The sequence below is a fragment of the Leiobunum rupestre genome, chromosome 4, assembly GCF_980474605.1.
Source record: "Leiobunum rupestre chromosome 4, qqLeiRupe1.1.hap1, whole genome shotgun sequence".
NCBI lineage: Eukaryota > Metazoa > Arthropoda > Arachnida > Opiliones > Sclerosomatidae > Leiobunum > Leiobunum rupestre.
Window position 1 is genome coordinate 58,996,767 of NC_143387.1, and position 21,782 is coordinate 59,018,548.

Consider the following 21,782-nt stretch of genomic DNA (forward strand, 5'->3'; position numbering starts at 1 on the left):
ATTTTTAAAATATTAGACATTTTTATCTAACCATTTTACAATTTTGACATCAATTCTATATTTGAACACATTTTAAACATATTATATTATATCTTAAAAGTTACATTTTAAAATATTGCAAATAGATTACTTTTAAAATATCACTAGACTACTTTTTAAAATATCACGGTGTTTAATATCTTATTAATGCATTTTTTGTTCATTTTACACTTAAAAATAGGAACATGTTAAATTGAAAAATATCAAAACTGTTCTCCAAATGGAACATAAATTCTTAATTTGATCACATTTAAAACATATATCTCAAAGATAACTTTAAGATATTGAAATTAGATAATTTTTTGTCAGTGTTTGATATCTTATATATGCATATTGAGTTAAACTTACTGCATACTAATGAAGTGCACTTAAAAATAGGAACATGCTTTTTTGAAATAATTTTTTTAAATACTAGTATTTAAATCTTTAAAAGTTTTCGAGATAACGGTTTTGTCTTATATTTCTTGACTTTCTCTTTTACATCCGAAACATCTTTGGCGTAATTGTTGAGTAAGGGTCGTAAAAAGTTTTCTAATAATAGTTTGAGAAGAACTAAATTCCCACAATCTAATTCACACTGCAAAGGTTTTTTAAAATGGGGCAATATTATTTCGACATATTTTGCTAAAATATTTTGACGGGAAAACAGGGTGATTGATGAATTTACGAAATCTAAGACAAGTACCAGTAAACATATAAATAATCGACTAGGATATTTAAGCCCGCCTCTATCATTTGCTTTAATTAAATACAGTAGAGGTGCTTCGGACTGTGGCTGTATTAGTTTTTCCAAGCATCCATCGCAACTTGAATTTTCTTCAGCAACACGTACTATATATCCACCTATTAGAGCAACCGAACAATTCCTCATTGTTACCATGCAGAAATCTGAATAATAAAATAGAGAATTCAACAACGTGTTTATTATAATAGTTCTATTATCAAAATATTACCATTCCGGGTTACTTTTTCCATTAAATTTAACAAATTAATTAAACCCCATGGTAAAACTGGCTGCACACTGAGATTGACAGGGTTAGATATGTTGCTGTTCAATTTATTTTTGAAGGATCTCGTGTTATTAGACAATAATTCTGAAAAAAAAATTATTATTAAATTCCATAACAAAATTTCTGAATATAAATATTACAACACATACCGAATTCCAGATTTTCTTTGAGACTTTTGTTTGCTCCAACATTGGAATTTCCAGAGGATTTCAAAATTCCAATTTTCAATGATCTCTCAATGGATAAAGTAGCCGCTCTTGCATCCATTTGGTCATTTCGACCTCCTGAATGCCGCAAATGACTAAAAGTCATCTCCACTACATCACTGGATAGTTTTCTTGTTAGGACATAATGAAAGCCACTTTCAAGGAGGTATTTAATTAAGTCAACTGCAGATCTAGTTGTTAGTTGCACAGCTTCATAAGTTTCATCTGATAGTCTTTCCATCTTGTTTGTGGCATTATCCTGAATTACTGCTAAAAAGGGTAGAAAGTCTTCTATAAGCCATTCCAGCCGTGTATCATCGAACTCAGAAAATGGTAATTTATTATCATTGCGAGAATGAATCGCATTTGTTCGATTGGCTATATCATGAATTTCATGCCATTTCCTTACACTCTCCATAAAGAAAATTGTCGCTTCCAAATTTTCCCGTTGTTCTTCATCTACAAGGTGAATGCGTAAAAGAGTTCTTAAAGCAGCAGTTAACGGCTGAGAAAATATTTGTACCGTACGTAATACGTTCATTTTTTCAAGGTTATTCGGGAAGACGACTTTTCTAGTTAGGAAGAGTAGGGTCAACATGCCGATTCTAAAACAGTACAGTGGGGGGCCGCCACCCGGGTGATGAACGTACAAAGGCAGGGTGGCGCTGGTGGTGAACTTACAAAGGCAGGGTGGTGCTGGGTGGTGAACTAGCAACGCTAGATCACCACTGGTGGTGAATTGTAGAAGGCAGCCACCTTTCTGTGTATTAATGGTTGACGGTTAGCTCTTTACCCACCTCCGGAAAAGAAGGGCTATGATCCTGATTGACAGTCCCCGCTTTCAAGAACTAGTATAGCTAAAACATCCCTGGTGGTGAACGTGTAACGCTTTAGAGAGTGGTGCATAAGAAAACGTAAAGACTGTACCCCGATAAAATGAAAGCCTTATAGAAGGCAGCAGTCTTTCTCGCTATTAATGATAGAAGGTCGCCACCTGCAGAAAGAAGAGTTTTAATCCTGATTGACACCCCCCGCTTTTTCACCGCCTGTATGAAGCGCGTACGTTTCTCCGATACTATTGTACACGTTATACCGTACGAAGACCGTGTAAACTACGAATTGAGAAATAAACAACATTTTATTATGCAACTTAGACTTAAATTTGAACCACTGATTTCCCCGGTATTATTAAAGAGGCGAATGAGTGGTGGTGAATGTTATAGCGGTGGAGCGAAATCCATGGGTTATCCGCTGTGGTGATGTAAATACCATGACGCAATAATTGAGTATATAAACTCGAGCGATCAGTGGATATGCTTTCAAACACGAAAATTCAAGTCAAGAAGAATAACCCGACAAGAACTATGTAAGTATAATCCCTTTTTTTATATTTTAGTCCTCTTTCTCGGAGGGTAATGTATTTACTTTTGAATTATAGGCATAAGAAATCAATAGTCATTGATTTTGAATTCTTTGACGGGCGGACCGAAGATGAGAAGCCGGAGAAAATAGTGAAAGAAGCGTCAGCATGTTCGGCCGAAAATACATCCCGGGTCGCATCGTGGGTTTTCCTGCCGCCGTACCCCCGAACCGATCTACCGTCCCGCACTCAACGCCAGAACACGTGGGTTGAGAAGAACATACACGGCCTTGGTTGGGACTATGGTTTCACCCCGTACAACAAATTGGAAGAATGCATGCTAATGGCTACTCACGGCTATGACCGCGTATTTTTTAAAGGCGAGGAGAAATGTTTATTTTTATTAGAACTAATACACCGCGAAGTGATAGACCTAAATGGTGTAGGTTGCCCGAAGGTTACTGAATTGGATGAATACAGACCCAGGTTTACGTGTCTTATTAAACACAATACTAATTTTGAAAGTAAGAAATACTCTTGCGCTCTTGAAAAGAGTACCTTATATGCCCAGTGGCTCTATATAAATATCTTTATTGTAAATTGGAGATTATGTGAATAAAAAGCAATTTTATTTAGCTCAAGAGTTTGATTTTTTTTTATTTTAAAAACATTTCAAAAAATAATAAAAAAAAGTACATTTTAAGGAATTAAAAAACATTTTAAAGAATTAAAAAACATTTTAAAGAATTAAAAAATATTTTAATGAATTTAAAAAAAAAAAACATTTTCAAATTGTAATAGTTCTTTTTATAAAATAAGCTTGACCATCTTGTTGAAATGTTGCCTCCCCTGCTTGAACTATGGATCCGTTTTCTCTCCCACTAAAGAGCTTATGAACTCATTCTTAGGCATTGGCTGAACTATTCCAGGGCAACATTTCAAAAAGCTGGTCAAGGTTATTTTATAAAAAAAAAAACTATTACATTTGGAAAGTTTTCCAAGGTGGCCCTTGTAATACACACCTAGATGTTGCAATTCGGATGCAACCCCTTTTTATAGGTACCAATTGGGTATGTCGGATTTTGCCCATAGTTGTAAAAATAACATTTTCAAAGGTTAAGTAGTAAGAAATACCCTAATGACACTATGTATTTTCCGTGATTTACGATCCATAGATACTAAATATAGAGAGAAACGTAAATACCCTAGAGTAAAACTACTGTTGCGGAAAAACCATCAAGTGTTCGCTATTTTTCGATGAACAACGGGAGATGGACAGTGAAAGGTTTTCTTAATATATTTGTGGTAATCCGTAGTAGAAACCACTCTCCTCGCACATACCCAACCTTTTCCCCTTTATGTCAATCATTGACGCGCGTGAAAATTGGAGAAAATTACAAAATGTCCTGAAGAAACCCAGTAACCTAACTAGGCCTCTTAACTTTGGATACGTTAATTTCAATGTATATAGGTAAAGAGAGACATACATCGCAAAAATTACACAATATTGTGTTTGGGTTAAACCCAGAATACACCACTCTCTCGGACACCGCTATAGGCATACGTCATTTTTGACCAATGGGAATCTTGGTGGTGAATCGGTAAAAGTGTCGAATCATTTTTTGCATATCAATCGGTATAAAAGGAACGTGTAAGGGTGAAAAGGTCACATTCGACTTCAAGATGTATTCGTGTAGTACTTGTTCCGTGGTTTTTATTCATCAGCGAAGCCTCAACCGTCATATGGTATCAGTTCACGGTAATATTTCGTTTAATTGTTCCGTATGCGATAAATCTTTTTCGAGACGTGATGCCCTTAAACGTCATCAACGTACAAATAATCACGGTCAACCCGCGGTAGCCGTCCCGTCTTTGCAATCAAGTTCTCCGACGCCGCTGATGCCGTTTCTTCAACCCGGACCGTCTTCGAGGTCCGAACTGCCCCCGAGGTCCGAGCCACGTATCCTCGATCGGGTGGTGCCATCTACGGCTGCTTCTCCGTCAACTGAGGCTCCCCGAAGCGCTAGACCATCATCCCCGCAGCCGGGTCCGTCGAACTCTCCTGTAAAAAGGGCTTCATCCTCAGACTCAAATCCTCTTAAAAGAGTCAGAGTTGAAAATGGTAAGTTTCTTTAACTCATTTTAACATTTCGTACATGAAAATAAAATATCTTTCTCTATTAGAAGATCACGCACCGTCTGATCCTTTAAGGATACATTCTCTTAATGAGTTATTAGACGCTGCGGTTGCGGATCAAAATAGTCACGAGTCGATTGCGGACTATTCGCTGCACTTATTCTCCGAAAACTTCGACAACGACCCGTTACATGAATTATTGTGTACCCAAGACGGTGATGATAAACTCAATGATTATGTTGTGCGCGTAGAAACCGCGCAAACGTGAACACCACAAATTACACACAGCGAGTGTGATCGCGCAATGGACGCTCTAGGAGTGATTTTTAATGATAATGACGCGTTATTGGACTCACAAGATGATGAGGTTTTAAAAGACTTTATAGAGAACTGGGACGCCCAACACGGTGACGGTGCAATCGATCAACCCGAATCTCAACAACCGGATCCCTTAAACAATCTATTAGGCTCTCAAGCCGAAGACGAATGGCTTGGTGAGCATTGGGATAATTTTCAACCCCTACATCATCAACCAACCGCAGTTGGTTCAGACGTTATTGACCAACAAGTAGCCACCCCTCCTAACCCACCTACTAACTTTCCCGCTAACCCACCCACTAACCCGCTCGATAGTCCACCCACTAACCCACCCATTAACATACCCATTGCCCTTCCAGTTGGTCAACCACCAACCCAACCAGAAGTGCTACCAGCTCACCCACCAGCAGTGCTACCAGCCGCTCAACCACTTCAAATTGAAGAAATTAACGCTCTAGGTGATGCGATATTTTCAGCTAGAATAACGGCACCAGATGGCATTACTGATCCCGTAATGTTCATCAACGAACACCGTAACTCAGTCGAAGAATATCTCAGAAACAAACTGATTACTAATAAAGGAATAAAATGGTATATGGTGGTACGTGCGCGTTATACTCGTGAGCTTGGAAATACTGGTACGGACGTTGAGGCAATGCCGTATTTCAGAGGTTTTACACACGCAACGATGTCTCCTGAGATAATCCATGAACAAATAAACTCGAGCCGGGACAAAATTGCAGATAGTATGAACAACTATGAAGGACTCGGAAGTGGATGGGTTTTGGACAGAATTTTATATATGCAAATTAATATCATCCAGTACTTACCCCTCGTAGGAGGTACATATTTTCAATTACCACCTGTGATTGAAACTAAACGGGCAACGGTAAATGTTGACCCCCAAGACCCCAGTGACAATAAATGTTTTTTGTGGTCTATACTAGCCAAACTCTACCCAGCTTCTACCAACCCTAGTCGTATTAGTAATTATAAGAATTACCTGAATACACTAGATTTTTCAGGAATATCATTTCCCTTCGAACTTGATACATATAAACTGAAAAAATTCGAAGAAGCAAATAACTTATCGATAAATATCTTTGCATATGAAGGAGGTGTATTCCCGCGTTATGTGAGTGAAAGAAAAGTACACGAATCAAGAGAAATTGATCTTCTTTGGTTGTCAAAGGGTCAAAATAAACATTACGTATTAATTCGTCATCTTAGTCGTCTCTTAAGTAGATTCACTAAACACGGTCACAAAACATTTTACTGTCGTCGTTGTCTCAGAAGAAGTCATACAGAGGAAGTTCACGCGAACCACATACGTGATTGTAATGTTCATGATCCACAGCGTGTGATAATGCCGCATAACGAACCAGTATTGAAGTTCAAAAATTTCGGCATGAAGCAAATGGTAATTCATTACAAAATTTTGTAAAAATAAATGTTAAAAAATTTAATTTATTTCAGGTTCCATATATCATAGTGGCAGATTTTGAATCTTTGCAATCAAAGATATCAACTTGTCTCCCTGATAGTACGCTTTCATCAACTACGACACTCGCTTTACACGTCACATGCGGGTTTTCATACGCCATTATCGGACCCACTGGTAATTTATTATATTTTACATTTTTATCCATTATTTAACTTAATTATTTCATAGGTAATCTAGAAAAACACGAGACATACAGAGGAAAAGATGGCGCGTTGAAGTTTTTAAAAATGCTTCTAGACGAATCTGCGATCATATCTGATAAGTTGAAGGAAAATATACCCATGCAACTTACAGACGCGGAAGAATATTGATACCAGACAGCGACACACTGTTACGTATGTGAAGAAGCATTCACAAAAACATCAATCAAAACCCGCGACCACGACCACTACACGGGAGCCTACAGGGGATGTGCGTGCCAAAGTTGCAATTTGAAGTTAAAAGCACCCAAATTTATCCCCGTTTTCCTTCACAACTTAAGCAGGTACTATATAGGTTGTCAATATTTTAATAATATATATATTAACCGATGATATTCCACAGATATGACGCGCATCTTATCATGCAACATATTGCAAAGATAAAAAAGAAAAATATAGATTGTATAGCAACAAATAGCGAAACGTACATTTCCTTCACTCTAGACAAGCTCCGTTTCGTTGACAGCATCCGATTCTTGCCTGCTTCACTTGAAACGCTTGTTGGAAATTTAGCAAAAGGTGGACCTGGGAAGTTTACCTTATTGAACTCGGTTTTCCAACCGGAAGAAGTTAAATTACTTCTCCGGAAAGGGATCTATCCGTATTCGTACATGGATAAAGAAGATCGATTCAAAGAGACTTGTCTCCCACCCATCGATTGCTTTCACAACGATCTAACTGATGAACCATTAAGTGAAGCCGATTACCAACATTCGCAAAACGTTTGGAGCACATTCAAAGTTGGAAATATGGGTATGGATTACTTAATTATTATTAATTCAAATAAATTAACGTTTTTTTTTTTTAATTTTACAGGACGGTATCATGACCTTTATGTTTTATCCGATACTCTCCTTTTGGCTGACGTTTTCCAAAATTTTCGTCGGATGTGTATGACCTACTATGGACTAGATCCCACACATTCATACACAGGCCCAGGTTTTGCGTGGCAGGCAGCCCTTTGTATGACCAAGGTGCACTTAGATCTTTTTCTGGACGAGGATATGCATCTTTTCATAGAAAGGGGAATTCGAGGTGGTGTATCAATGATAAGTCATCGTTTCGCTCACGCGAACAACAAATACCTCGAATCACATGACCCCTCCAAACCCGATAAATATATTTGCTATCTCGGTAAGAATAATCAAAATTTTAATTAAAAATTTAATTAAAAAAAAATATTTAAAAATTTTATTTCAAAAAAATTAAATTATAAAAAATTAATTATAATAATAATTTTAATCAACAGACGCAAATAACTTATATGGAACAGTCATGTGCGACGCCTTACCCATGAAACATTTCAAATGGATTGATCCGTCTTCAGACAGTGAACGGGAAATTCTTAGATGTCCCGAGAATTCTCCGGAAGGATTTATTGTCGAAGTAGACCTAGAATATCCCAGCGCATTACACGATGCCCATAATTGCTACCCACTGGCACCCGAGTCGATGTCAATTAAACCCGAGGCGTTATCCGACTATTCCAAATCCCAAATGCCGAAATTGAAAATTCCAATCAAAGAAAGTCTGCCGAAATTAGTTCCTAATCTTTTCAATAAAGAACGATACGTAATTCATTATCGAAACCTGAAATACTACGTAGAAAAGGGACTCAAAATATCTAAAATTCATCGAATTTTGAAATTTGAGCAAGGGACCTGGTTGAAGTCTTACATCGACTTCAACACAGAGAAAAGGAAGATGGCGGCTAATGACTTTGAAAAGGACCTATTCAAATTAATGAACAATGCGGTGTTTGGTAAGTAATTAAATAATAAATTACATTTTTAAAAGAAAATTTAATTTTAATTTAACATTTTACTTTTTTTTAAGGTAAAACCATGGAAAACTTACGTTTACGTAAGGATTTCAAGCTAGTCACCACACCGGAAAAGGCGGTAAAGAAAGCTAGTTCCCCGGCGTTTGAAAAATTCACTATTTTTCAAAATGATCTCGTGGGAATTCATTCTACCAAGAAAAAGCTTATTCTTAACCGACCTATATACACGGGGTTCGCAATTTTGGATCTATCGAAACTTTTAATGTATAGATTCCACTACGACGTCATAAAGCAACAGTACGGTGAAAAGGCTAAACTACTTTTTACCGACACCGGTAAGTACATAAATCTTCTAGGGTTATTTCGTAACATAACTAATAATGTATTCTATGTTTACAGACAGTCTCACGTATCAAATCGAAACCCCTGATTTGTACGAAGATTTCGCCCAACAAAAAGAGAAATATGACTTTTCGGGATACCCCAAAAATCATCCTCTGTTTGACGAAACCAACAAAAAGAGGCTAGGCAAATTTAAGGATGAGATGGACGGCACACCAATTGAAGAATTTTGCGGACTAAGACCCAAAATGTACTCTATATTGTCATCTAAAGGCGAGAAAAAGACTTGCAAGGGTGTGTGTAAACGCGTTGTGCAGAAGCGCGTCCGTCACGCGGAATATCGCGAGTGTCTTCTGAACCGTAAGTTAACTATCGCGGAGATGAAGCGCATAGTGAGTAATAAGCATATTGTGAAGACTGTGCGACAAAACAAATTGTGTTTAAACCCGTGCGATGATAAACGTTATATTTTAGACGATGGTATATCAACGCTCGCGCACGGGCATTATAAAACCAAATAAAATATTTTTATGACAAATTTATTGAGTATTTCTTATACATAAATTCAGATATCATACGATCGTTTACATTTTTGTTTTCAGAAAATCTTTCCAATATACTAAACATTTTTATTCCCTGACACAAATTAATTGCAAAATATATACAGTAACCACCGCAGGTCTTACTAGAATTTCCTTGTAATTGAACAGAATTATACGTCACAGTTAGGCTGTTCCGCTCTATAAAATAGTTAAATTTAAATAAATCAGGACTGTTCCCGAAACTCTCGAAGAATGTACAATTTAGTGACCTTGAGAGATATATCAAACACCAATGTTCTCCTACCCCATTGGACGTATCAGTGTTCACGATGTAAAGTGAAGGATACGTTTTCACATTCTTGGGAAGCTTATCCGCAGGGAAAACTCCTCTGAACAAAAATTTGGTATACGGATCATTCTTGAGTATGATTTCAAGTTGTTGCGAGTCCATTATGAACTTTGATCATATAAAACTGCTCTGTTCTTGTCGATCTCGACCAAAGATTGATATTCGGAATAGTAAATCACGCTAACTGTTGACGGCAATGATTCTCCGAATATTAATTCGAGACGAACGCTCCCGTTCTTTACCAGGTTGAAACAGTCAGTTGAACTTCCGTTGAGATCGGGAGTTAAATCGAATACAAATAGTGCGTTTCCATTGGCGAATTCATCACGGTCGATAAAATTTCCTTCGTCAATATTCCATTGCCCAGTTTGAAGAAAGAGATTAACGTATGATCGCATAAACAACTTATCTTTGAAATTTGGGTTTAACGGTTTTGCCGGGACACTACTACCATCAAGGTATAGGGCGATTTGAGTTAACGAAAAATTTTTAAAGTTAGAAGGTGACATTTTGTAGTCTCCCAAATACGCATTCTGGTCCACAAATCCGATCACCACCTTACTCGGTATTTGACCATTATATAAGTTGTCTTTGACGCATATTTTGTTGCCTTGGGAAATTGAAAATGAATTACATTCCGTACGGGTGATTGGATATTTCATTGTTGCCAGTTCCAAAGTTTTAGCGTGGGATAACATAATCTCTGGCGTCAATCTAACTTTTCTGACAAACATTGATGCGTGTGTGAAAATAACTTTGCATTTTTCACCGTCTGTGTGTAAACAAAACTCGTTTGAGCTTTTGATAAACTTGAAATTTAGATCTATCAGGTTAGGAATAAGTCGATTTTGTTGACAAATATCGGCTCGTACAACTCCTATCATGTCAATAACACCTTCTTGAGCAAATTTTGCACGTTTCTTAAATCCGTCGTTATTGGAAAATTCGTCAAATTTCCCGGCTTTGTCTTTATAGAATAGAGACGCGGTTAAGAAACTTTCCTTGGCTGGTCCACCATATGTCCAGAGCGTTTGAATCATACTCTTGTAAGGATACTGTTGAGGGCATGACGTAACTGATCTGTCACCCAATGATACGTGAACTTCGCCAAAGAGACTATGTGAAAACAAATTTTCCGGACCAACTTTGTCCGCGGGAGTTGTGGTTTTAGATACAGCGTCGTAAATATCGGGTTTTGGTAGAGTTCCATCTGCTTTCACAATTTTCACTTGAACTTGAAGTAAAGTATTTTTCAAATCAATGTAAGTCTCCGAGTTTCCAGCGATACTAAAGATAATTGCTTGGTTTTCATTTATGTTCGATGTTGGATTATATTCAACCCATTGACTTCCTATTATACCAGTTTGAGTATAAGGTACGTGAAATAAATCAAGTTCCGAGCTAATGCTGTTTTGTGAACTGGGGTGAGCTAGGGACATTGTTCAATGATTAAGAGAATATATCAGACTGAAGCAGAGAACGTCTTTTCTTCTTCCTGGTTCGAACTGAACTGATGATGGGAGACGTTTTACGTTTCCTTTTACGTCCATTTCCACTAAGTTTACTCACTGCTTCGGCGGCTCTTCTTAAGGTTTCTTTCCCCGCCTCTTTCCCCCGAGATTTTAACGCGTCTTTAATAGACACACCACTCGAGACGTCGGAAGCAATTTTTGCCCCGGTATTTAAAAATTTTCGACCAAGGAATGAGGCACCTTTTTTGAGTAAAGGCATGGCAGACCGAAATGCCGAGGCTAATATATTTCCAAGACCATATCCTCTTTGCACGGCTACTCCACGGTATACCGGAATTGATCCGTGTCCAATTTGATTTAAGTAATAGTTATTATAATCGTTTACAGAAACGTGATCTAGATTACGTGGAGACATGTTTCTCCTTTGACCCGCTAACCACAAATGAACAGAAGAAAGATTTTACACCTGATTTTATAGATAAGTCCATGTTCTTCGGGGTCTAAAATGAAGAGTGACGTGAACTTTTCCTCTTTCGAAATGTACAGGATGACCCATTTAACTCATAATATTAATTTCAATGGTTTGAAAATTGTTATGCGCAATAGGCATATAATGTGGTCGTGAAAACTCTTTCTCAACAGTGTCTCCGTCTTTTCCTTGAATACTTATAATACGTAATAAGGGAACATCTGAATCTCCAACCGATCGACTTTGTATAATGTCCGAGTATATGAACAGAGAATGTAACCCAGCGTCCATATCACAGCTAAAAGGCGCCGTCATGGAAGTTACTATAGTTACGTCTTTGCCTGGAGTTCTCGTGAATCCTAATATGATGGCGATTTCATGTGGTATGTAAACTTGGTTCATTTCATATAGTTCAACAATTACACGACGGTTTGGTTTGTTGTAATATAACTTGACTCTAGAGCTAATATTTCGCCCGTCGTCATCAGTAGTCATGATTTCTAGTAAATCTTCAACTCCGTAATATCCTGGTGGTATTACTATATTAACGAAATCCATTATGTCGTTGAAATTTTCTATGTCAGTGTGTTTTCTCAGTGTCTTAGTTGTTTTAGTCTTTGATTCTTCTAAGGAATCCGGTAGAGAGATAGTTTTCCAAATTCGAACTACACATTCTTCTTGAACGTTATTCCACGTTCTAGGATAACTGATTTCAGCAAGTCCAACTTCGTAAGCTCCCTCAAGTTTAATGGGTTCTGGTAAATACGTTCTAAACTTGCTTATAGTATTGTTTTTGAAATAGCGCATAGACGAGTCGGACGGTAACGTGATATAGAAACTCATAATGTGACGATTTCTTGCACCCAAGAGTCAAAATCTGGACCGTAACCACGCCAACGTACTAGTAGTTCTTTAGTTCCGTCTGGTTTTGTTCTTTTCCTTAGAACTTTTTCGATTTTGAATAAGCAGTTTTCGAGGTCTTTCCCGATTTTCTGTATTTCCTCCTTGTAGAACACACCCGAAATGAGCTCAGTTTTCAAATCCTCCAGCTTATACAGGGTCTTTTTTTTTTGCTCGGAAAAGTGTTTTTTTTCAAAAACTATTTATAGTACCGATTTCAAATTTGGAAGGTCAATTCTCTATACCGGGGGACATGAGTTTGAGAAATTTCAGCGTTTTCGGTAATGTTTTTCACCAATTTTGAAAAATTATTTTTCGACCACTAGGTGCGAGATAAAAATTTTCTATTATAAAGTTGTAGGCCGTCATCGAAAACCCTTAAAAATTGTTCACTCGACGAAAAACAACTTATTTATCAGTGAAAATTCGAGCTTGAAAAATTTACAAGTTGGTGAAGCCAAATTACGATTGTTTGAAACGATAATTGAAAAGGGAACAAGTCTAATACAAACGTAGTAGAGTTTTCACACTTGAAAAAATGTACACGTTTGGTTTTTAAATGCAGATATTTTATTCACATAAATTTTTACAAAACATTTTCAATAATATCACCATTGGCTGCAACACAGGTTTGTGCGCGGACAATTAAGTTCTCAAACGCTTTCTCTACCATTTCTGGTGTGACGTCTCGGCAAGCACTGATTATTCGTCTAATGAGTTCCTCCCTAGTTTCAATGGGCGTGGCGTATACCTTTGCTTTAACGAATCCCCAGAGAAAATAATCCAGCGGTGTTAGGTCAGGTGACCTTGCTGGCCAATGCACTGGACCATTTCTCCCTATCCACCTTTCAGGAAACTCGTTGTTGAGGTGCTCAGTTACTTGCCGGGAAAAATGCGGAGGGGCGCCATCTTGCTGAAACCACAACTGACGTCTTTCAGCCAATGGAAGGTCGTCGATTGCGTCACTCAGTTCGTTCTGTAGAAAATGTAAATACCTTTGGCCGTTGAGGTTCGTCGGCAGGAAAAAGGGACCAATCAAACGGTTTCCAACAAGTCCAACCCAAACATTGACCCGTTCAAATTGAACCTGGTGATGATATTCAAAACCCCAATGTGGGTTGATGTCAGACCAAAGATGGCTGTTTTGATGATTAAAGGGCCCATCTCTAGAAAATGACGCTTCGTCGGAGAACAAAACATGGCGCAAAAATTGTCTATCTTCTTGGACAGCATTTAGTAACCAGTTGCTAAATTCATAACGTCTTTGATGGTCTCCGTCAATTAGTCCTTGGTGGAGCGTAGCTCTGTATGGGTGATAGCGATTCTTACGAAGAATTTTCCACACACGATTTGCAGAACAACCCAAATCAGCAGCGGCGTTAGCGCAACTGTGACGAGGATATGCCACAAAGTACGCGAGTACATTGTTCTCGAAGTCTAAATCCGGTTGACCCAATCCGCGAAACCTAGGTTGCAAGTTACCAAATTGATTGAAATCGTGAATTGCTCGTCTTACTGTATTTACAGATGGTGCTCCATTTGGATGTCTTTCTGCGAAGATTTCAGTCACTCTTCTAAGGTTTTGCGCTGCTTCTCCATAGTAAATGGCAACTATCTCGGTACGCTCAGCTACTGAATAACGAGGCATTGTTCGAAATATTATCAAACACTGATAATAATCTCCCAAAGTTTTCCTTTAAATACCCAATGCATGTTTAGGATTGACCTATAGCCTCGTGTTTTTTTAAATCCGGTCGTTTTTTTAACCAAAGTTTCAACTGGATTAGGTAATTCGGTTTCAATTATCGTTTCAAACAATCGTAATTTGGCTTCACCAACTTGTAAATTTTTCAAGCTCGAATTTTCACTGATAAATAAATTGTTTTTCGTCGAGTGAACAATTTTTAAGGGTTTTCGATGACGGCCTACAACTTTATAATAGAAATTTTTTATCTCGCACCTAGTGGTCGAAAAATAATTTTTCAAAATTGGTGAAAAACATTACCGAAAACGCTCAAATTTCTCAAACTGATGTCCCCCGGTATAGAGAATTGACCTTCCAAATTTGAAATCGGTACTATAAATAGTTTTTGAAAAAAAAACACTTTTCCGAGCAAAAAAAAAGACCCTGTATACAAGAGGGTATACGTACCAGTATCGGTAAAAAGAAGTTTGACCTTTTCTCCGTACTGCGGCTTTATTACATCATAGTGAAATCTATACATTAAAAGTTTCGAGAGATCCAAAATGGCGAAACCTGTATAGATGGACCGGTTTAGAATAAGCTTTTTCTGGGCGGAATGAATTCCAACAAGGTCGTTTTGGAAGATGGTGAACTTTTCGAACGCGGGCGAGCTAGCTTTTTTAACAGCCTTTTCTGGTGTCGTAACCAATTTAAAATCCTTACGTAAACGTAAGTTTTCCATGGTTTTACCTGCAAAAAAAATTTATTTAAATTTCAATTTTTAATTTTCATTTTTAATTACACACCGAAGACAGCGTTGTTCATTAATTTGAAAAAGTCCTTTTCAAAATCGTTGGCGGCCATCTTCCTTTTATCCGTATTAAAGTCAATATATGACTTTAACCAGGCACCTTGTTCGAATTTCATAACTCGGTGGATTTTCGTGATTTTTAGCCCTTTTTCCACGTAATACTTGAGATTGCGATAGTGTACAACGTATCGCTCTTTGTTGTTTAGGTTGGGCACCAGTTTCGGTAGAGTCTCTTTAACAGGGATTTTCAGTACAGTCATCTGGGTTTTGGAATACTCGGAAAGCATTTCCGGTTTAATGGACATGAACTCCGGAGCTAACGGGTAACAGTTATGCTCATCGTGTAATGCGTCCTGATATTCCAAATCCACTTCCAAAATAAATCCCTCAGAGGCGTCATCGGGGCAACTTATAATTTCGCGTTGACAGTCAGAGGTGGGCTCAATCCACTCAAAACCTTTCATTGGTAACGCGTCGCACATGACAGTACCGTACAAATTGTTACAATATGTTTAAAATAACATCGTTAAAATTAATTTTTTAATTAATTTTTTTTAATATTTTTTAATAACATTTTTAAAATATTTTTTTTAATTTTTTTTAATAAAATTTTTAAAATATTTTTTTAAATAAAATTTTTAGTTTTTTTTTAATTTATTATAATTATTTTTTTGTATAATTAAATTTATTATTAAAATTTTGATTATTCTTACCGAGATAACAGATGTAACTATCTGGTTTGGAACGGTCGTGTGTTTCCAGGTACTTGTTATTACCCTGTGCGAGACGATGGCTGATCATTGAAACCCCATCTCGTATCCCTTTTTCTATGAAAAGATGCATGTCCTCATCCAGAAAAAGGTCAAGACGCACCTTAGTCATACATAGGGCCGCCTGCTACGCGAAACCCGGGCCTGTGTAGGAATGGGCGGGATCTAGACGATATGAAGTTACGCACATCTGACGGAAATTTTGAAAGACGTCTGCCAGAAGTAATGTGTCAGACAAAACATAAATGTCGTGATACCGTCCTTTAAAAATAAAATTTTCAATTAAAGATTATACATATTTATTATTTTAATAGTGTTCATACCCAAATTTCCGATGTTGAAAGTTTTCCAGACGTTTTTCGCATGCTCGTAGTCGGCTTCACAGAGAGACTCATCGGTTAAATCGTTGAAGAAACACTCGATAGGTGGAAGTTGTGTTTCTTTAAAACGATCTTCCGAATCCATGTAGGAATACGGATAAACTCCTTTTCGCAGAAGTAAATTAACCTCTTCCGACGTGACAATTGCGTATGAAAATCCACACGTGACATGTAAGGCTAGGGTCGTGGTCGATGACAATGTTGCGTCTGGCAAACATGTCGCTATTTTTGACATTATCGACTCGAAATCGGTGAAAATGGTGTAAGGAACCTATATGAAACAAATAAATAAATATTTCGAATTTAAAAGTATAAATTATTTACCATTTGATTCCAACCAAAATTTTTGAATTTTAAAATTGGTTCTTTGGTTGGCATCTCCACGCGTTGTGGTTGGTGAACATTACAGTCGCGCATATGAACTTTGATAATTTCCTCTGAATTGCTCCTTTTTAGACATCGGCGACAATAAAACGTCTTGTGATCACGTTTGGTGAATCCACTGAACAAACGACTTAGGTGGCGGATCAAGACGTAATGTTTATTTTTACCGTTTGTCACCAAAAGTAAATCAATTTCCCCAGACTCGGGTACACGCTTTTCACTTACATAACGCGGGGAATAACCCTTTTCGTACGCGAAAATGTTAATTGATAGGTTATTCGCCTCTTCGAGCTTTTTAAGTTTATAAGCATCCAGTTCGAATGGGAAAGTAATACCGCACAAATTGAGTTCGTTCTCGTATCGTTTATAATGTAAAATACGACTGGGAATATTAGTGGTTGGGTGTAGTTTAGCCAAGATTGACCACAAGAAACATTTATTGTCACTTGGGTCTTCAGGGTTCACATTTACCGTAGCCCGTTTATTTTCAATCACGGGCGATAATTGAAAAGGGGCTGTTCACAAATTACGTAACGCAGAAAAACCACTTTTTGGACTCCCCCCTCCCCCTCGTAACAAAGAGTAACAAATGGAAAGACCCCTCTTCTTAAATTACGTAACAAATATTGAACCCCCCCTTAAATTATTATAGTACGTAACAACTAATATGCTAGTAATAAAGTACTATAAGATCAGGTACTAAATTTTGTTGTTTGTAATTTACATTTGAAATTACAACTGTATTTTTATGTAAACCAATGAAAATGCTTATGTTTTTAATAATTGCGACTGTTTCTGAAAGTGATGAAAATTTTATTCTACGATATTAAAAATAAGATGTGTTACGTAACATTTTAGTGAACCCTCCCTCCCCCCCCACGTTACGTAATTTGTGAACAGCCCCAAATATGTACCACCTACGAGAGGCAAATATTGAATAACGTTTATTTGTAAATACAAAATTTTATCCAAAACCCAACCACTTCCTAGTCCTTCATAATTGTTCATACTGTCGGAAATTTTGTCTCGACTTGAGTTTATTTGTTCGGGTATTACCTCGGGTGACAGCGTCGCGTGTGTAAATCCCCTGAAATACGGCATTGCCTCAACGTCCGTACCAGTGTTGCCAAGTTCACGGGTAGATCGTGCCCGCACCACCATATACCACTTTATTCCTTTATTGGTATTTAGTTTGTTTTGAAGATACGTTTCTACCTTAGCACGGTGTTCATTTATAAATAACACAGGGTCGGTAACCCCATCTGGTGCCGTTATTCGAGCCGAAAATATCGCGTCACCAAGCGCATTAACCTCCTCTATTTGAAATGGATGGCTGGCTGGTAACACTGCTGGTTGGTGAGCTGGTAGCACTGCTGGTTGAGTTAGTGGTTGACCAACTGGAAAGGCAACGGGTAAGTTAACGGGTGAGTTAGTGGGTGGGTTATGAGCGACGACTGCTTGTTGGCCAACAACGGCTGAACCAACGGCGATTGGTTGTTGGTGTTGGGCTTGAATATTATCCCAATGCTCACCAAGCCACTCGTCATCCGCTTGAGACTCTAATAGATGGTTTAAGGGATCGTAGATTTCCGATTGTTGAATCACTTTGTCTTCTTGACCATCTGTAGAAAAAAAAAATACTTTATGTAACAAATAATAAAATTTTCTTGAAGAAACTTACCATTTTTAACTCGTTTACGAGAAAAAGAGTCTGGTGATGAGACCCTTTTTACAGGTGAGTTTGGTGGTGGTAATTCATGTGGTGCGCCTGAACGAGTGAATGAAGGGCTTGCAACGATACGAGGTGTCAGATTGGACCGTAAAAACGTCTCTAGCCTCGGGGGCGGCTCGAGCCGGGAAAACGTTTCGGATCTCGGGGACGGCTGGGACCTCGAAGACGGTCCGGGTTGGAGAAACGTCATCGGCAGCGGTGGATGCGGAGAATTCGGTACCGTAACGGGGACCGTCCCGTGATTAAAATTACGTTGATGACGATTTAAAACGTCTCGTCTCGAAAATGACTTATCACACACGGGACATTTTAACCTGGTATTATCATGCACTAATATCATATGACGGTTGATTTTACCCTTTTGGGAGAAAACGGTTGAACAGATACTACACGAATACATCTTGAATATACCTTTTTCACATCGTACCAGGCCTTTTTATACCCTTTTTAGATTTGAAAACTTCACCCTCACCCCGCCTTTGCGCGTTCACCACCAGTTCACCAGTTAAAAATGACGTATGCCTAAACGTTGTCCGAGAGGGCGGTGAATTCTATGTTTACCCCAAACACAATATTGAGCAATTTTTGAGGAGCATCTCTCTTTTTCCCTATTGGCTGAAAGTGACGTATTCCAAATTAAGGGGTCCAGTTAGGATAATGGGTTTCTTCCGGACACTTTGGGACTCTCTATAGCTTTACACGTTCACCACCACTGATGTCTTATCTTTACTAGTTCTCCACCCAACGAAAAGCGGGGACTGTCAATCAGGATTAAAACCCTTATTTTCGGTAGGAATTCAATAATACAGAGAAAGGCTGCTACCTTCTATAAACCTTTCATTTTAGCGGGGTACAGTCTTTACGTTTTCTTATGCACCACTCTCTATAGCGTTACACGTTCACCGTCCAACGAAAGCGGGGAGTGTCAGTCAGGATTATAACCCTTCTTTTCGCAGAGGGGTTAAAGGGATGAGCGTCAACCATTAATACACAAAAGGCTGCTGCCTTTACACGTTCACCACTCAACTGTAGCTTTGGCTGTTCACTGCCGACACCGCTCTGCCTTTGTACGTTCACCACCTGTACCACCCCTGCCTTTGTACGTTCACCACCTAAGTGTTTACCCGCGGGCGGTGGATTTCCACTGTATGTTTTGGGACCGGCTCGAAGACCCTACTACCGGAATTGATCCGTGTCCAATTTGATTTAAGTAATAGTTATTATAGTCGTTTACAGAAACGTGATCTAAATTACGTGGAGACATGTTTATCTACTTGATTACGGGGATAACGTAGATGGCGCTTTTAATTGCTTTCACTCCAACTTTCTTAACCTTTATAATCGCTCATTTCCATACTATGAGGCCACCAGGGAAGACTCGCACAAGTGGATAGATGAAAAAATGTTGGATGCCATTAAAACCAAAAACCAACTAAAAACGATATCGAACCGATATCGAACCGATATCGAACCGTTATCCAAGCGAAATAAATATTAAAATTACAGAACCGCACGTAATAGATGTAATAACCTTACAAGAAATCCCCGAATAAACTACTATAAACATGAACTATTGCTAGCAGGTAACAACGCCAAGCAAACCTGTAAAATAATTAATAATCTAATAGGAAAGAATCGACACAAAAAAGAATTAAAAACCAAATGTACCGCTAATGAATTTAATAATTTTTTTACTTCAAATAAACAAAATATGCCACAATCTGAAATTAATAAAAATCTACATAATATAAAAACACTATCGAACTCTATGGTGCTAATAGAGACAGATGAACGCGAAATATTTTTAATCATTAATAATTTAAAAATCGACTCGTCACCAGGCTACGATGATGTAATTCCCAGAGCCCTCGAAATAGCAAGTCCCTATATTTAATAGCCCCACTTATATATCTAATATTTTGCGTCTCCATCTGGGGAAACACCGCGGAAAAAATTTAAACAGATTACTTTTACTACAAAAAAGAATAGCGAGAATAATAGACAATATAACGTATTTTGCACCTTCCTCCCCCATTTTTAGGCTGTGAATGTTGAGTTTGTGTTATGACGGTTGTGAGTGATGAGTCTGTTTTGTTGTGTTTGTACGGGCGTTTTATCTTCAATTTCTTCTTATTGACTTTTGGGACTAACCGAGTGCTGAGTGTTATGCAACCTCTCAACTTCCAATGGCAGGGTTTCCACTAATTGTTTACGGTAATCGTCTTAGTTTCAATTAGGCCGGTGCACGCGGGTTTATTTTAATTATTTTTGGGTTTTTTCAATATCAGGCGAGGTAAATACACGAGTCTACGTAAGGAGGTAAGGCCTGTGGAAGGCAGGACGTAGACGTTACGGAGAGCAATGGGCACCTCGTATAAGGGTCCGCAATTCGTCACACGCAACTTTCGAAATTCCATGTATTCTCAATCCTCAGACGCGTTTTGAAGTTGCGAATCCGAACGGCGAACGGCGAGCGGCAAAAGCGAAGAGGATGACGTCATACGGGTTTCTCGATAAGGCCGGGGTACCGAGAGAACTATTTTTTCGTTCGTTTCAAAGGCAAATGGGCAGTGTTACCGGACGACCAAATTTATTTTATCTAATTCTGTAAGAATCGCGCGATAGCGTCAGAGGAGAACCTATTTCTTGTTTACGCATGCAATTTTTAAGGTCAAATCTTGTTTTAGCGCAGTCAGCAGAGATAAGAGGGTTAAAGGGTAAAACCTTTGGGTGATCCACTTTGTTATTTTCTGTTATTTATTTACGGGTTTTCTAATCATCTTAAATATAGTTGCAATACAGCGAAGGCGTTCATTTAACGTTTATTGATATTCGAGCTTGCGTTTAGTTAAGTGGCTCTCTGTGCTTTGTTAATGGTAAGGTTTTTGCTTCTTGTTAATACATTTGGTGTGGATATTTGGATATATACGATTCCCCCTACCAGAGGTCGAAAATAGCTATTCTATGGTATCTTCATCAAGGGCAAGTGTTGAAATAAAATGAGCGTTAAAGGTGTGGCTATAGTATTTCGTAAGCGAGAAAAATACAAATACCCTCTGTAGAAATATTTCATTCATTAAAATTTGCTTTGTATTATATTCAACTGATAAACTTGTACTGTAAAAAGGGTTTAATTCAATTGTGCATTGTTATAGTACGTCTAACTCACTGTTGTAACTACATAATTTATAATATTTTGAATAAATTAATATTGGTCGTTTCGTCTCAATTATTTTAATTATAATTAAAATTTTATACCAGGCGGGATAGAACTGGGATAACATTTTTAGCAAATAACTCTGAATTGCGGAGATATTACTTTAAGGGTCATCTCGAGATATTAATACCACTAGGGACAATTCTTCCGAGGAGAGGTATATTTTGGCTTGC

The 21,782-nt window shown here is 37.9% G+C and overlaps 1 protein-coding gene across 1 annotated transcript; it reads right to left on the minus strand.

Moving 5' to 3' along the window:
- Positions 1-9,891: 9,891 nt before the first annotated feature.
- Positions 9,892-11,229, minus strand: LOC149948505 (uncharacterized protein F54H12.2-like). Its single transcript, XM_090171091.1, has 2 exons — positions 10,510-11,229; positions 9,892-10,347 (listed from the first exon to the last, which is right to left on the minus strand). The coding sequence occupies exons 1-2, from the start codon at positions 11,227-11,229 to the stop codon at positions 9,892-9,894; spliced, it is 1,176 nt and encodes a 391-aa protein (XP_090027217.1).
- Positions 11,230-21,782: the final 10,553 nt, after the last annotated feature.